General features: G+C 52.6%; 4 protein-coding genes across 4 annotated transcripts; 2 read left to right on the plus strand and 2 right to left on the minus strand.

Annotated features, from left to right (window-relative positions):
- Positions 1 to 2,566: 2,566 nt before the first annotated feature.
- BDW70DRAFT_168884 (uncharacterized protein) lies at positions 2,567 to 4,093 on the plus strand (the record flags this gene model as incomplete). The annotated part of the gene is made up of 1 exon (XM_073742571.1): positions 2,567 to 4,093. The coding sequence occupies one exon, from the start codon at positions 2,567 to 2,569 to the stop codon at positions 4,091 to 4,093; it is 1,527 nt and encodes a 508-aa protein (XP_073595162.1).
- A 3,833-nt stretch (positions 4,094 to 7,926) lies between these two features.
- BDW70DRAFT_150912 (putative porphobilinogen deaminase Hem3) lies at positions 7,927 to 10,017 on the minus strand (the record flags this gene model as incomplete). Its single annotated transcript, XM_073739228.1, has 5 exons — positions 7,927 to 8,280; positions 8,317 to 8,508; positions 8,542 to 8,672; positions 8,817 to 9,106; positions 9,950 to 10,017. The coding sequence occupies 5 exons, from the start codon at positions 10,015 to 10,017 to the stop codon at positions 7,927 to 7,929; spliced, it is 1,035 nt and encodes a 344-aa protein (XP_073595163.1).
- Positions 10,018 to 13,695: 3,678 nt separating this feature from the next.
- BDW70DRAFT_168885 (tannase and feruloyl esterase) lies at positions 13,696 to 15,342 on the plus strand (the record flags this gene model as incomplete). The annotated part of the gene is made up of 1 exon (XM_073742572.1): positions 13,696 to 15,342. One exon carries the CDS (start codon positions 13,696 to 13,698, stop codon positions 15,340 to 15,342), a length of 1,647 nt encoding a protein of 548 aa, XP_073595164.1.
- Positions 15,343 to 16,329: 987 nt separating this feature from the next.
- On the minus strand, positions 16,330 to 17,531 carry BDW70DRAFT_168887 (uncharacterized protein; the record flags this gene model as incomplete). Its single annotated transcript, XM_073742573.1, has 2 exons — positions 16,681 to 17,531; positions 16,330 to 16,617 (listed from the first exon to the last, which is right to left on the minus strand). The coding sequence occupies exons 1-2, from the start codon at positions 17,197 to 17,199 to the stop codon at positions 16,330 to 16,332; spliced, it is 807 nt and encodes a 268-aa protein (XP_073595165.1). The 5' UTR covers positions 17,200 to 17,531.
- Positions 17,532 to 17,541: the final 10 nt, after the last annotated feature.

Consider the following 17,541-nt stretch of genomic DNA (forward strand, 5'->3'; position numbering starts at 1 on the left):
TCGTGATCATGCTATGATTCTTCAGGATGACGCAAACATACCGCAGCTTGATCGGTAGAGAGGCTGCCCGTTTTGTGCTGTCATCGAGCATCCGCAGCGGTTCTCTGCTGGAGACTGGGTGCGGAGTACTTAATATACCCTGGCCCTGAGTATGCCATATGTGCAGAATCCTCGTCTAATAATAGCCCGGGAGAAATAGGACTCGGCTGGCTCGGCTGGCTCGGAGGTCAAGTTCTTCTCCTGTTTCAGGTTGAGGGGGAGGGTCACGCGTCAGGAACCGTCAGGATGCATGTTTCAGGCCCATGTCGGCGTCACTCGTTGTGAACAGACTTATGCACGACCGTTGATATTAGGCAATCAATGCGAGACAGCCACCGACAGGAACAGGAACAGGAACACGAACGGGGGCGTTGGCAGAGAACAAGAAAGAACGAGAGGGGTGCATTTCTGCATGAGTAGCGGCAGTTAACGGCGTCTGATAGTAGCGAGAATGAGATAGATGAGTGAAGGCTCGGCTGATATCGGTTGGCGTAGTGATGGCTCTGCGCAGTAAGGGCTCGTTTTGGAGATGTGGCCGCTAGTCGCTGGCCGCTGGCCGGCGGCCTAGCGCCAGTCGGCCATACTGGTCCTGCAAATAGAGCAGCCTGGTTTCTTTGGTCTCTCTGGCATCTGGATTGGTTAGCTGATGCTGATCATCTTCAGACGAGCAGGGTTGGCACTGACCGGCACTTAGACCCGGGTAGCATTGGTCGAAATGACTCGTCAGATCGCCAGCATGTTTGTCCTCGAAGCGACCGTGATAGCTCAATTGACGGATGGATGACCTAGCGAAACGATCGTCTCTGTCTAGATAGCCTTCTTGGTAGTCTGTCTTGGTCGTCAATCTCGGTAGTTGTGCTTGGCTAGTTGGAGTTAATGGTGATAGACTTCGGATCGGTCAGGACATCCATCTGCCCCGTTCTTGCGGTGAGCGAGTGCTAAGAATAACAAAGGAGGGATAAACGCTTGTGCTCTTGTGGGCGAGGTGATCGAGTCGTACCCACACGTAGTACTCTGAGTATATTCCGTTGTACGTAGTATATACCCTATACCCCGGCGCCGGCGCCGGCGCGCCTCACCCCGTTGAGGGGATCTGAAACCGCAGTGAGAGCACGCTGCCGTTGACGAGCAGAGCCGAGCGGGAGGCTGGGCAGAGAAACCAAGCAGTGAGCACCGTTCGGCCCATGCATGGTGCACTGCATATCCTCTGGGGTATCTCTTCCGTATACTGGTACGGAGCAGGACTGTCTCAACGGCAGCGTGGGCGTCCAGCCCGCAGAAGCGCGGAGGCTGGGAGACGTGGCCAATAGACCGGCACGCGACGACGCAAGGGCGCGAGCAGAATCGGGGGCGCGCTTCGACTGGCCTGCACTCGCCGGTTGCGGTGGCGGCAGCAGGTCACATTGCAGCAGGGTTTGCGTGCATAAACTGGACGGGCCTGCATCAGCCGAGGGGCGATTGAGTTTGCTCCGTACTGTTACTATGAACTGCCAGCCACTCGCGCGCAGAGTTCACTTGGCCGGTTTCACACTGCAACCGTTCCTGCATGTGTTGTGGAGAGTCCGCTGTGAAGCTTAAAGCTGGGCATGGTCATGGTCTCCAGACTGGATACGAGCACTGTCTCAACCTACCTCTCTGGGATAAAGGGTGGGTATGAAGGAAGCGCGTTCTGCGAACCCTTCGTGTTTAACCCTAAGAGAGGGCTCGCTATGTGAAACGATCAATTCCGGTACGATCGCGGCGTGGGTGCGAGGCCCAAAAGACTAAGGCAAGGAACCTGCGAGGGTCCATCGGCCACAAAATCTCCGATTGGCCAGCTCAAAAAGCGGATGTTTCTGCTAGACTGGGGCTGTCAATCTGCTGCTGCTGGCGTGTTTGAGATAAGGAACCGGGCCTTGGCGGATCAGGGGGCGAGGCTTAGGGCTTGCACAGACCCCGTCGACGACTGCGTCTCTCGCAGTGGAACTGCTCACTGGCTAGAATTAGAGTCCCTGACTCTGTCATATTGTTCAATAGTGCGAGTATGTGGACGTTGGATAGCAGGTCACCTTGGATCTGTCAGATCCTGTCCATTGGCCGTGCTTTGGTACCTGTAGCTATGCAAGGGCTCTCTATTTCGGGGCCCCAATGGGCCCATGGCCCATGGGCCATGGGCAAGGGCAATGGCAGGCAAGGCCCAGCTTAGCTGCTTCGGCTGCTTGGCCTGCTTACGTCGTCTATCCTGGCATGTTCGCTGCACGTTCTGCACTAGAGCCGTTCTTATTCCTGCGGTCCACTTGGTTAGCCTCGCTAGACTCATTAGACATTAATCTATCGCTATCCCTGATCATTCTTCACTCTGCAAAGCCCTTCATTCATTAACTCCTGCTCCCTCTGACGGTCTGATGCTGGATTTTTCACCTCACCCCCGATTCCCTCGACTCCCTCGACTTTCCCCCCCGCCAACTGTCCTGGTGACCCCGAGTAGTGATCCGGCCATTCCTACTCTGTTGTATACGACTCGACATTGACTGTCACTTTCAACATCATGTACGACCCCGTAGCGCTGGATCTCAGCTACGTGAACCGAACGCTCCCACGACACTATGACTCCGACGAAGAGGATATCTCCGAATCAGAGGGCCACGCCTCGCCGCTCGATGCCCACAAGCGCTCGGCCACTCTCGACTCTATCTTGAGCGTCAGCGATGGGGGCCATGAGCAGGAACAGAACGACGAACAAGAGCAGCAGTCCCCGGGGTCAGGGGCTGGCAGACCGGCGTTCTCCCGTCTCCTGTCGCTCCCAACAGACCGCAAGACCTCACGCCCCGGATCTATAGACACCGTCAAGCGCAGCAGCAGCGCAACTTTTGTGACGGAGCCCTGCACCATCTTCGACCATGACGACGACGACGACGAGATGATCATCGAACTGCCCTCTCCTGACTCTACGACCCCGCTTCAATCACCTATCTTACTGCAACCTTCAGTCTACGTCCCTTCCGAACCACTTACTTCACCACGCAACTCATTCAATTCTGCTTCATCCGCCTCCGTCTATTCCGACGACGAGAGCGATATCTTCGTGGCCGAACAGGTCACATACGTCGAACACGCGAAACCTAATCTAATCCTAATCTCACCCACCGAGTCCTGCCCGTCTTCCTCTTTCTCTCCCAGAAACGGCAACCTGCCGTCGCCCTCGTCCTCCGCCAGCTCGGGCTCGGTCTACTCCAACGACGAAGCCTCCAGGTCCCAGCCGGTCCTGGGCGAGCCATGGCCGCACCGCGGCCGGGACCGCTCGCCGTATCCCAGCCGGCCCCTGCACACCAAGACGCCCGGCAGCCTCAGCGCCCTGGATACGCTTAAGAACTGCGGTCCCCGTCAGGCCGTGAACGAGCCCATGAGCGCGCCGGCCGTCGAGGCGCCACGCCCCTTATCCTTTCGTGCGCGCTCAATGTCTTTCTCTCGGCCTCAGACCCCCGCCGCAGACGCGCGGCGGCGCCTGCAGAAGGAGCCCTCGCGCCGACCACCCTCGGCCCAGAGCACGGCGACCTTCTCGCTCTTCCCAGCCCAGTCCCAGTCCCGGACCTCAACCCCGATCCCGACTTACGGTAACGGGCACGAGGACTCTTGCGCCAGTTCCACGTACTCCCTTCCCCTCTCCTCCAGCCAGCCGCCCTCTCGCACTGCGAGTCCAAGCCCTTACTCCTGCGGCTCGCCCGCCTACAACCGCTCCCGTTCGGGGTCTCTCTACAGCGTCTCCAGCATGTCCGCTGCGCATTCCCAGGCCACCGGGAAGCGTCCGCCGCTGCCCTACCGCGGCTCAATATCCATGGTCAAGTCCAGGTCCAGTACGATGCCGATGGGTGGGTACTCGTCCAGCAGTCTGCGAGCGGAGCTCAACCCGCAACCAGAAGAACAGAAGGCGTCCCCCAAGAGCAAGAGCAAGACCCACAGCAGCAAGAAGAGCCTGAAACAGTCCAAGAACAAGGAATCGGAGACTCCATCATCGGCCAAGAGCTTTGTGGGGTTTATGCTACGCGGAAAGAGGAAGTCGGTGATTAAGAATTGATCTTAATGCTTAATTTTTCCACCAGAAGCATACGCTCTGGTCTAATCTTTTCGTTTTCGTTTTCTTTTTTTTCTATATTTTTCCCTGTTCTTTTCTTTGGTTTCATTGGAGTTGTGGCTGTACTCTTAGCGTCCGTGTTTGTTTCATACTGCTTAATTTTGGTGATCTGGGTGGATACTGTCCCGTCGATCCTTGGTTTATTTTTTATTGATTTTTTTCTCCAACTGTACTATTATATGCATGATTGTCAGTCATCTCTATCTATTGTCCATGCAGACCTCCTGGAGTGGTATCTGCTACTGAATGAACTGAATTCTCTTACTTCCTCGTCCGTTTATACTCTTATTCTTGGCTATCCAGGCATGAGCACCGTATATATCAGGCCCACATCTACACCTGCACTCGCAACAGCTGAATGCCTCCAAGCCGTTGTGGGTATCCCTTACTTTGCTACTTTCCTTCCAGAAAATTCGCCACTACCGTCCCGGCCCGCAGACGAATGAATTCCAAATCGTGGAGCGCCGGGTGATCCTGACATCGAGATTAGGTTGCATTCGGCCCGGTGGGTGTTTGAAATTCTGAAATACTACCCCTCTGTGCTCCTTATGACATGAGTCAACAGTATGATTTGGGACGCCGGGACTAGAGCATGGATCAGAGCGGCCCAAATCCCCATCCCGCAGTAACCGGAGGGCTATACTGGGCTGTAGTCTGAGTGGAAGAGCGGCAATGACATCTTCTGGTCCTGAATTCCTAGTTGGCTCCTCACTGTAGGGGCCACTAGCTGGGGTTATCCCAATACTACGCCGCGGGTAACACGCACTGCCATTTACCTACCAATTCCCCTCCTTGGCTGACGACGACGCGGAGCCGCTCAGGGTTGGGCTTGCCCCAGACTGAGAGCCCGTCAGGTGGCCAGGCCAGGTCAGCTAGTGTCTAGTACCTGGCAGTAATGCTCTGCATTGGTCTGCTGCCGTACCCCTCTCCTCCCCGTCCGCGGCCAAAGCAGGAGTCAGCGCCGCAGCGCATCGTATATAGTCCGTATATTAAAGTTGAAGAACTGCTCTGCCATTTTCACCAGCGGGAAGATCGTGGGTGGAACAGCGCCCAAGCCCAAAGTCCCGTTCCGGTAGATCTGTTGAGACTTGCGCTTCAGGCTCGTAGGTGGGCTTTGCCTAAGGACTACGACGTGGGCTTCGTGCCTACGAGCTGCACGGTACGCAGGTGGAGCACCAAACCGCTCTAAGGTTGGTATCGGAATCCTGGGCGTTTGATCCTCTGGGAGTGGAGACTAGAGTTCGACATTCAACTTCTAGAATCGGCAATGAATGGGACGTTGTGGGTAGGGCTGGGGCCCCCGACTACGTAGGCTACGGAGAGGCCCGGTCAGTTCTGAGCATGTTAGACCAGGGAAGTGTGTCTGACTCTGAGTCTAAGGCGTCACTGAGTAACTGTCAGGTTGACCTAATTGGTGGATCTTGACCCTGTCTTGCAATCTGCGTTCGAGCAATTGGAGTTGGGTGAAGCGCCGTCGTCTACTCTGCCTATGAGTTTTGGAGTGATCTCTCAGTAACACAGGACATGATTGTTGCGAACAAACTCAATGTTATGCCTGAATGTCCACGCGCATCCGCCATCCTGGTCTGACCCTGATGGCGATGGCCATCTACACGGGTACGGCACTATCCCTCCCTCGACGGCTTGACAGCTCGCTGGCCCTGAATGGCCCATCGCAGGCGTCAAAGTCGCGCCAGGCCAGACCTAGCAGGATTTAGATTTGGCTGTTTGACGGCTTACGTGGTCCTGCTTTACAGAGCACCATAGATTGCACTAAATGCCGCTGGTCTACTTCTACTCCTATCATATCCTATTCTCGTTCCAAGGTAGACGGGAAATTTGAAACAATGCATGGAATCGTGGCCCGGAGGCATCAGGCTTGCGTTGCAGGTGGGTAAATATGGAGAGGACAGAGTCATGTAGGTTCTAGGTAGGTAGCAAAGAGATTTGTTCGTGCCAGCAGGTTCCACCTCGAAGGCTGGCATAATAAAATTTAGAAAGTCAGTTCCAGTACCGATGAATCAAGAAACCTCAATTCTTCGCTTCCTCAATAAAAGGCCAGTGGTACACTAATATCCGGAGCAACGATCCGGGGTATGAAGTTAGATACAGATCAATGGGCCCAGCCTCCGAGGGCCAGACGCGCATCTCCCGGCCTCTGTGGCCACAGATGACGAGACATTCGTGTTAAGACACCTTTAGGCAGACTTGAACTTGCCTGCCTTAGCGACTGGTGCCAATGACTGGGTGTTCTAGGGGTTTGACGTGGCCCTTTTTTGACACTCTGATGAGGGTTATGCCATATATCACTGGGACCTGATTTGGAGCAATGATTCTGTCTATCTCCTGAGAACTGTCTATCCATCTTGGAGGCGAGCCCTGCCTATCTCGATATACAGGACTAGCTGTCTCATGTTCAATGTCGAAGAGACAAGTATAGTAACATCGGCGAAGAACAATCATCAGGCCTGTATTTAGTCAGTTTTTATTCCATTTCTCCAAATTCCTCAGAGTCCCCGTTCCGGCAACGGACTCAAATTCAACCTGGTAGATTTTTATATATACCACTGTAGTTTGATCTTAGTAAACCCAGAGAGCGCCGACTCACCACTGGGGGCAACCAACAGTCAGAAGCGCCTGGAGTCAGGTTGATGTGCCGCATTAGTTTTACACTGCGCATAAGCGGCCTGAGTAGCCACAACGTCGCTTCCAAGGCATGGCTACATCCGCTCTGGTCCCAGTATTTGAACCGGAGGACCTAAACATTTTATCATGATCCTGATCAACATGTCCAATTTCGGGAAATTTGGACGTGACTCCTTTCATTTTGATGTTAATAATGATTAGACATTCGTCCCCTTCTTGTCGTCCGACCTGTTCATTGTACTTACCCTCGCCCCTGTGGCTCAGTATTCGTCGCGATATATTAATTCAATGTTTATGCTTATAAGATGTGCATAAAGCATTCCATGGGAGCTTTTACCCCCGGGTTATGCCCGGTATAAGAAAATTTGACTTAATATAGTCAGCATTCTGTTACGAGTAGCCCTCGAGACAAGATTGCTCCCTTAAAAGGGTGACTTTCCTTAATTAGTCCGTTGGAGGACGAGGAGTTCGGTAAGGATCTTGGTCTCTCTGTCCCCCCGGTAGAAACGCATAGGGTTGACTTGTCTTCATGAAATTGCAGCGGCATTTTTTTGAAAAGACCGAGTTATATGTGTTTCATGTCGAAGAAAGAGCGAAATGCCAAGATATCTGCAGTCAGCCAGTTCCTGCAAACTTTGTAGATGATTGATCACGCAAGAAGTCTGTTTTATTGTATGATAACGATACGGCAGTGCTTGGTAACAGATCCCGCAATTCTTCCCTAAAGGTTTAGATAGTCGGAGAAGATTAGGCCGTCACTCTGATGAAGGTAGCTGGCATGACTCTGAATAAGGGCAGCTCCTATTGATTCTACTGAGTACGACATGAAAATGCGCAATAAGTCAGATGGCGGCTTCTCGACCTAGATAAACTCCACTGAGACTCCATCCGTCTACGCTGAAGAGCAAAGAGGACTAATGATGAAAACCAGATGGAGTGGTACCTTTCGACTACTATCGCGGTATATATGACAACTGCGTGTACTCTATAGTGGACCGGCCAAACATATTGTTGGGTGAAGTAAACTGGAAAATGTAGAGTTCTAGCCAAAAGGCTGCCCGTAGTGAAAAGCCCAGACCTCATGAACAGCAAACACATATAATCTATATCTATCTGAATAAGACTGGCCCTCAGTCCTTCGCCGGCCGGTTAGCATTAATATCTCTCAGAATTGCCTCTGCACCGCCTTCGACCAATTTCCTCGCCAGATCCTGCCCGAGAGCTGTGGCCTCATCCTCCGTGCGGATTCTGGCCTCGATGGTCCCTTGCACGCTACAGGAGCCGTTTATACTGACGACGATGGCCGTCATTTGCAGCCGGTCGTCTGCCTGGTCCTGCTGCGGCTGGACCCATTCCGTCTCCACCCCAATGGGAGTGCTACACCCACCCTCCAGTGTCCGCATCAGGGACCGCTCCGCCAAACAAGCCAGCGTATTCTTGCGGTCCGCCAGCAGTGCCAGCAGCGTCTGCATTTCCGCGTCTCCCTTGCGGATTTACAGGCCGAGCGCGCCCTGCCCTACCGCATGGAGGATCCCTCCATCCTTCGAGCCAAGGTACTGGCTGATGCGGTGCTGGAGGCCCACGCGCTTCAGGACTGCAGCTGACATCACCATGCACGTATACTCGCTGGCTGGGTCGTCGAGCTTGGCCAGCCGTGTTTCCACGTTGCCGCGCAAGTTGGCGAAGCGCAGGTGCGAATACAGGCGTCGGAGCTAGGCCGAGCGGCGCACCGACGAGGTGCCCACCACGGCGCCCTCTGGGAGGGTCGTCAGGCTTGTGTACGGCAGGCCAGCCTTGACGATCAGGGCGTCCCGCGGGTCGTCGCGGGTTGAGATCGCGGCGAGCTCGCAGGTTTCGGGGAGTGTGGTTGGCATGTCTGTATCCGTTGGTCTTTCTCTTTTTCATTTCTTCATTATTTTCCTCTTGGTGTTCATTCTGTGCCACAAAGAGAGCTGAGAATGAAGACAAAGAGGGACATAATGCTAAGAGAATGGGAGAATGGGTAGCAGGGAAGTCTCACCTTTCAGACAATGCACAATGACATCCAACTGACCGGACGTGAGTTTCTCCTCCAGCTCTGTCGTCCACAGACTCTTTGTATTGAAGTCATACAGCGCCGTCGACTTGTCCCGGTCACCCAGTGGAAGGAGGGTCTCAATCTTGTACGTTCGTTGCGGCGCGATCTTCTGCAGACGGTCCCGGATGCCCTCTGTCTGAAAGATGGCCAGGTTAAATCGGCGAGTGCCAATCCGCAGTGTCGGTTGGGCAGGTGAACAGATTTCTGTCTTTTTTGCGGTCAATTTTGGGTGTCTTGAGAGGCGAGATATGATTTATCAGAGGGAAGGGGAGAGCGGGAGCGAGAGGGTTGTTTATACGTGAGTAAAGAGCAGACCACAAAAAACTCCATTAAATGCGACCGAACCTGAGAAGAGCATCTCGGGCTCCCGAACGGCCCGGTCCGGAATGACAACAGTCGAATAAAGTGATATAGCTTAAGCTGGGCCGATACCTGGTGGGCCACTCGCGAACGAGACTGGTGCTTTGGTGGGTGGAGAGCCTCGAATAAGTGTCCTAGAGCAAAAGTTTCTTCAGCGATCTGCAACCAAAATGATATAAAAATTGTTGGCGAACATTTAAAGAGCTAGTCGATGCTGACGAGTATTGGTGATTAGGGCACGGCCGCGGAATGGAATGATTCATCCGCACAGTGATCCATGCACACAAGAGTCGTGAGCAGTCCTTCAGCTACAGACAATATACATCCGAATCACGGCTACCCAAGTTAAGCCAATTCTTTAGGATGTAATCAAAATGCGCTTCATTGGGAGGTGGGAGAGGGAGGGATGTTGAATAAGGTCGGATGGGATGCCAACCCCCGCACCAAAAGTCCGATAGTATTACGCGGAGAGGACATATACCATTACATGCACGAGCTTATCGTGCTAAGGATTAGTAGCTGACTGTATGGCAGACGTTTCATGCAGCGAACGGGAAATACACTCATCGGGGATGGAGGAGCTATCGTCAAGCGGGCTGCTTATTCAGACAAAGCTGCGCGATGGCTGCGTCTGGGGCATTCAAAACGCCCTCCCGTCGCCGATATTATGCCTTGCGCAGCCAGTTTGATTCTAGATTGCCGCCAATGCGACGAACATAGCATCCTGCTGCGCCAGCCGGCAGCCTGTTGGGAAGATGCGAACGCGCTCCATGTTCACGGCCATTGTGAACTGTCAGTAGCGCTTACATAAATATGGCTCTCGTTGAACAAAGGTCAGTGGCCCTTTGCCATGCACATGTTCGCCGCTGAGCAAGACATTTGCGGTGGACAGGCACATAGCCAGCTCTTTCACGGCGCCGTACTCGACTTCCAAACGTGCTGCTGATAAGCGGCATCTTATGCAGAAGATTTCAAGGCATCTGCTGACATTTTCGATGGGGAGGCCATATTATAAGGTATTCAGCCGGCCATAGATTCCGGATACTCGCAGACAGGTACAAACCGCGCAAGGGCGTTTTTGATTCTTTATAGTTGCTACGTCTGCATAGATAAGATAGGACTCTCAGACGCCTAGTGAATCTTTTTTTCCTCTTGAGGGGAGGGTCCGTCATTACATCAGGGATTTATATGTTCAGGTATAAGAAGTTGAAGTTGTGCAGTAGGTGAGGGAACAAGTCTGGCGTCATTTATCTCCCCGCTCAAATCCCAGAAATTCATATAGCCTCGTGCATTTTTATTTATTGGTCTAATGGGTATCTAACTGGCACGCGCATAGCCTTCAGCCGGGCAACTGGAGCTATCTCTACCGCCAATCCTGCGTGATACGAATAATCGCCGACGGCGCTTTTGCTCCTCCAACCCTAACATTGGCTCTACCTAGTCTGGACCCAGAGCCAGGAGGGACTAGCGAAAGCTCATCCACTTTAATTACGGCAATATATGGCGCGAGACCGACCAAGGCCTCAGTGTCTTGTCCTTGATTCCTAGCTAGTCTGTCATATGGCTCAATGGTCTCCACTACTAGCGCCCAAATGTCCTTCGAGGTAAACGGGGCCATCCCGAGTATCCAGCGAAGTGCAGCGCTAAGGGTATTTCGGGTGGATGACCCAAGGTCAAACTTGGTAGCGGAAATTCGATGAATAGCAATTGTCTCGCTGCGCTAAAAGAAAATGGCTGCCAAGTCTGACGGCAGTCCATGGGATTGCGGTGAAATACGGTGAGTTCCTGGCCTTATAAGCCGGAAAGCAACGCATACAAGTCTCTATCCCCTTCTATCTACAGCCATTAAGTTCTAGTAAGACTGAGGCTGTGATTGAGCTGACAATCTCATCATCAGAGCGCCTATGCAAGAGATGCGGGAGGACGCTGGGAGTCAGTCAATGCAAACAAGGCTGGTGTGCTAAATGATACGTAGCCCGTAACCCTAAGCTCGAGGATCTACTGGAGCACAGGGGCCGGCAAACTGGTGCCAAAGACTGGAGGTCGTCAATCGTGGATCTCCTGAAGGTCCTCGGCCTAAAGTCGGATGGGGCTTCGCGCAATGATCTCGCAGCTATATTACAAGTCAGGTACGGACTAAGCAGATCTGCGAAAAGGAATAATGCGCTACGGCGTGCTATTATGGATTGTTTGGTGGTTGAGGATGGGGATGTCGTCCTCCCTAGCAATCTGGACGCGCTGCGATACTGACGAGCGCAGGAATATCATATTTCCGCACTCTGCAATGCGCAATGATCTAGAAGTGCAAATGAACTCGCAGAGCGGATGGAGGACACCCGAAATATGATATAACATTTGTATCAAGCGAGGAGACCGAAGTCAACGCCTCCTTGTGAGAACAAATTCTAGGTGCTTGACCAACTGTTTATGTTTCCTTTGCTACTGTCCACTCAATATAGGTCTTGTTCTAAGAAGCCCAATTGAGAGAATGTGATTGCTTGCATTCATACATCAGTGTTGCTCTGGAGTAACAGTTTCCTGGTTGCAAGTCACTGTGACTAAAAGTAGCTGGAGCATGCGTGGAATCAAACCACAAGAACAATCTTCTGCCTTCGTAATATTATACCCCATCTTGGAATTTTTTCGCAGAGAACTCGGTCTCTAGGCAGGGAATAGCATGTTCATACGTACAGAGACTAAATATAGTATGATTCTTAGATAAGGAAGAAACGCTCGCGCATCCCTGTTCTCGTAAAGCACAGGTGAAGTTTATCAACAAACCAAATCCGTAAATAAACATCCGTTGCTGGACTTCTAGCTGCGCAGGTGGACCCTTACTCATTGGGTCTGTATTTCAAGCACACAGAAAAATGCACCGAGGCTTTTATCTGGACAAATACCGGTACTTCACCTACTATAAAGGGGATGGAGCTCAATGAGGATGTTGCTAAAGTTGAAGAATACTTAAACATCCTTGAACCGAGGGCTATCACTAGTACTCCTTGCCCGGTTTCTAGACAGCATATTAGTGGCTTGTATCGTGTCCATCGAACCCTATATCTATAACGTGCCCTTCGAAGCTCATCACTTTTATTTGCAGGCCAAGGCTACATTTGCAAAGAGCTTGATAGAAGCACATGAAGGAAGGGCTTGGTGGATGCGCTACTCTTCTAATCAATGCTAGTCTATTCGTTGATAATGCTCTCTCATACTCCTTCCCACCACCATTTGGCCGAAACTCTTCCATTAGAGACCAGCCAGTGAACTCTATGACGTGAGAGGCAGACCTGGGCCCTAGTACTAACTTCTACCAAACAACTGCAGGTCATGGAAATACGGGCCTGCCTAGCTTGCAAGGCAGTCGCAGCCATCATTGCAAGAGAGATAGGGCATAATGGGATCAGTATCAAGCTGGCTTCTTTGGTTTTGAAAACTCCCGGAAAACTCTGATACGTGTATCATTCAGGCTGCTCTAGTTTATTCATATTGCGAAGCTCAAGGCGTGTGAAGGAAGGCTAGATACTTCGACATATATTGCACATAATGCCTCTACTCTGGCTCTAGTTGGCTAAATTTCAATGTCACTGATTTTAGAATTACTTGAAGTTCTCAATGAAGAAGGATGAGTGTTTAACTTTCGTGTATCACCGCAATACAAGCCCATGCAAACTGTTAAGGGAGTTGATTCTCTGCACGCGAATATTGGTCAGCTGTTGTCTCTCTTCCAATTTCCCGCTCAAGGAGATCGTTCTTTCGTCTATCGTACGCGCCTGACCCTCTCGCAATGAAGGTAAGGCAAGCAATTCCTTACACTCTTCCCCTTCATAGCTACCACCTTTTACTGCTTGCTGACGGATGCCACGCCGAGTATACGCTCGTCAACTCTTGAGATGTTATATGTTCTGGAAAATGTCGCATCTAGTCTGGATGACCGGAAGAAAACCGCTTAAGCGATAGTGAGCTTTGTTGTGGACCTCAATTGACGGCTCTATGTAGATAGCGAGATCCACAGCGGGAATGGCCTATTCATTGGGTCCAGGCTACGTACTACCCATTTTGTGAGGTTGTGAGTGGACTCAAGCAGACGATAGAGCCCACTCTACAACACCTGGTTCCTCAGTTTTATGATGAAGAGGGTTGCGTATGCACTCGGCGTTATGATCTACGGCTAAACTGCGGAGTCTAGTCCTCAGCGGGTAAAGATATTCTCTATCAGGCACCAGCCGGATTTATGAACCGCTAAGCAATGACGGCCTCGGGCGAGACTACCCTGAGAGACTATTACGGCCGGTTGGCCCACCTTGCGGATGGATCAAGTGGTGGTGTACGCTCATCTGCAGCGTTGTCGTTGTCAGATCCGATATATAAGGCAGGCGGCCAACGACCAGTCTGGCCAGAAGATGCAATAGCCCTGGTCTCGTTTCGGTCTTTGAGCTCAGCTTTTTCACTCTCAGTCCTTCCAATGAAAGTCCATCTCACGGCGCCGGCGTTCCTGGTCGGCAGCGCAGTGGCTCTTAGCTCAGCCTCCTCCCACCAGCACTGCAGCGTCGCTACTATCAAGTCTTTCCTTCCCAACGACACGCGCGTATTCTATGCGAACCACTATGCAGCCAATGACAGCTTCACGCTGAACGCGACGCTGCATTATGGCGCTCTCTCCGCACCACACGCAACGTCGGCCTTCATTGTGCCAAAACCGGGCTGCTACATCCAAGCCAACATCACGCTGCCGGAGAATACCCAGCACAGCATCGGCTTGATCCTGCCTGACGAGTGGAACGGGCGGTTCATGGCCGTAGGCAACGGCGAGTTCTCCGGCAGCATCGGCTGGTCAGACATCATCGACGCCTCGTGGTCTGGTTTCGCAGCGGTCTCGTCGGATCTCGGCCACGAGGGCAACAACGGCTCCTTTGGCTACCATAACGAAGCCGCTCTGCAGAACTGGGGATGGCGCGCGCTGCACGATGCCGTGGTCAATTCCAAGAACGTCGTCCGCGGGTACTACGGTGACGAGATTGCGTTCAGTTACTATCGCGGATGCTCGGCCGGCGGCAAGCAGGGGCTGAAAGAGGTCGAGATGTACCCGGACGACTTTGACGGCGTGATCGCCGGCGCGCCCGCGTGGTGGACCACTCATCTGCAGCTGTGGGTTGTTGCAACGGGCATCTGGAACTGGCCGCAGACGGCACAGGGCTTCCTCAACTCCACCCAGCTGAGCGCCCTCGCAGACGAGGTCCTCCGCCAATGTGACCCCCAGGACGGGGTGATAGACAATATCATCATGGACCCGCGCCGCTGCGTCTTCCGTCCGGAAACCCTCCTTTGCACCCCGGGCTCTGACAGGACAACATGCCTCACTGCGGCACAGATAGAAACCGTCAACAAGCTGCACAGCGACTGGTACACGGCCAACGATACCTTCGTCTTCCCGGGCTACACGAAGGGCACCGAAGCATCCTGGTCCTCCAGCGGGCCGGACGCAGACTTTGTCACGTATATCCAGTACATGATGCAACTCGGCAGCGACTGGACATGGGAGGACTGGAACGACGGGCTGATCGCCCTCTCGGACGCGCTCAACCCGGGCAACGCGACTGCTGGGGACTTTGACATCTCCCCCTTCTATAGAAAGGGCGGCAAGCTTATCCAGTACCACGGCTTCACGGACCCGTCCATCGCTACGGGTTCTTCGATATATTTTTATGAGCACGTCGCCCAAGCTCTTGAGCCAAAAGGCATCAAACTAGACGATTTTTACCGCTTATTTCTAGTTCCCGGCATGCAGCACTGCGAGCTGACCCCCTCTAACATGAACGCTCCCTGGTACTTCAACGGTGACGGGCAAAACACGGCGCTGAATACGACGACGGAAGTTCGCGGCGTGCCAGGGTACCAGGATGCGCGACATGATGTGCTGCGAGCAATCATGGCCTGGGTAGAGAATGGGACTGCGCCGGACAGTCTTGTGGCGACGAAATATGTGAATGATAATCCGGCGGAGGGGGTACAGCGGCAGCGCCCGCTATGCCCTTATCCTGACATGGCTGCCTATGATGGTTCTGGGAATGTTGATGACGCGGACAGTTGGATGTGTGCGGGATTGTATTAGAATAGGGCGCTGATATATCCAACTTAGCCACGGTGGAAGGCGGGTAGAAGATGAAACATTGGAGATTATCTAGGTCTAAACACGGGTTATTCCTTGCTGTTCAATAGAATGAGCAATAATTTGATGTCCTACACATTTCCATTGACTTCTATCGTGTCCAGAGAATAAGCGCTCCTCATAAGCTCCAAAATACGCCAAAGGAATCAAGCGTTCATGGTGTAGGTGTAGCCCTGAATGAGACTTGCTTCAACCCAACCCGCGCGCGCACGCTTCTAGAGCCGAAACAGCCAATTTCAAGCGGTTGCGGTAGTGAGGCGAATTACCGGCAATGAAAAAGGGCTATAGTAACGGTTTCCATGCATATTCTTCGTCGAGGACCAGTAATATACATTCACCAGCTGTACGCTGCGTTGATACGGCAGGCTAGGACTCGGTAGGGTGCACCTCATAAACGTATCAATTAGAGTCTTAATTCATGAGAGTAGCTGTACGAGAACCTCAGACATCCAGAGATGCCAGTTAAACTTGTCTCCATGAATTTCGTCATGTTTGCGAGCAATGGCTAGCACAACACTCGTTTGCTGGGCACCTGCGAAGGCGCCTGTTCCTTGTCCGTCTATTATAGGACTTGAAATAGCGGTTAGTAAATATGACTGAGTTGTTATTCTTAATTATACTTTATTTGAGTTTATATTTTTTTTTATATCCGTGATGCCGTCCTAAGCCACTATATTGTTTATTAAAGATGGGATTGTGTTCCTTCGTCCATGTACGTGAGGGATATTGCACCCTACGTAACTGGACGTCTTGAACAGTCTCTAATGGCACGGTGCCCAATTTCGGTAGTTACTACTGGGCTCTAGCAGAGTATATCTCTGCGCAGACTTCGAGACGTACGGGAAAGAAACTGGCTCAGTGGGCGCGAATACGGGAGGACTCTACTCATATCATCATACCTAATTACAGCATCGTATACCTCTAGTTAAATTACCGACACGTATATCCCCCGTCAACGACAATATCTGCCCCCGTCGTATATGTGCTTGCATCGCTCGCCAGGTACAAATACACCCCCTTGAGCTCTCGTGGATCTGCATCCCTCTTCAACGGCGTAAGTCCATACCACGCCTCTTTCATCTCAAACGGACAGTCTCCACTGATGGCCGTGTCGATATACCCAGGACTGACGCTGTTGACCCGGGCAAAGTCGGCCCATTCGACGGCGAGCGATTTGGCGAGGTGGATAATGCCCGCTTTGCAGGCGTTGTAGCAGGCCTAGCAGAAATTGTGAGTATTTCAAAGTTTTGACCAGGATGAGGAGACGAAGAGGACACATACCTGCTGCTGCGGCACGTTGACCGCATGCCCGCTCATGCTCGCCGTGAAGATGAGATTGCCATGTCCCTGCTTCCTGAAGATCTCTCCCGCAACACGCGCACAGTAGTAGGCGCCCGAGAAGTCCACATCCACGACCCGGTGCCAGTCCTCAAGTCTGTCGTCGAGTCCACCTGCCTTGGACGGAATGCCCGCATTCGCAATCATAACGTCCAGCCCGCCAAAGTCGGCCACAACGGCATTTGTGGCGGCCTGGACCTGCTCAAACTCCTGCACGGCCACTTTATAAGCCTTGGCGCGGACCCCAAAGTCCTTCACCAGTGTCTCTGCTAGCTTCTCAGCCGGAGAAGAGTTATACCATAGGGCGATGTCGGCGCCAGCTTCGGCGAGGGCGCGCGCAACTTCGTACCCGATTCCGCCGGAACCACCAGTGATAATGGCGACTTTGCCTTTCATGGAGAACATGGCGAAGACGCTGTCAGGGAGGGGAGGGTTAGGCCTCTTGATGCTCTGGTTCGTCATTTTGATGTGGTTTCTGGAGTCCTAGGAGGTGTTGTGGCGAGAGCAGCCTCAGATGGTGTAGGGTGTGGTACTGGAGATAGGTAGCAGATGGCGTAGGAGATGGCCAGAAGAGGTAAAATGGACGGGAGTAGATGCTAAAAAGAAATCACTGTGCACAATGCTGCCCCTTTAAGACTACATTTTGCTCAAGAGGGTCCCTCGCTGCCCTTCCGTTTGATCCAGTCGTCCGTACGGCCGTATGGGGGCATATCGGGACGAGGACGGTGTCTCTCTGCCCAGCTCCCTCTAAAGCCACACCCGGCCGGAGCGGGCCTCCCAGACGGACGACAAAGCCCGAGAGAG

The sequence above is a fragment of the Aspergillus foveolatus genome, assembly GCF_047715535.1.
Source record: "Aspergillus foveolatus strain CBS 279.81 unplaced genomic scaffold BDW70scaffold_30, whole genome shotgun sequence".
NCBI classification, from domain to species: domain Eukaryota; kingdom Fungi; phylum Ascomycota; class Eurotiomycetes; order Eurotiales; family Aspergillaceae; genus Aspergillus; species Aspergillus foveolatus.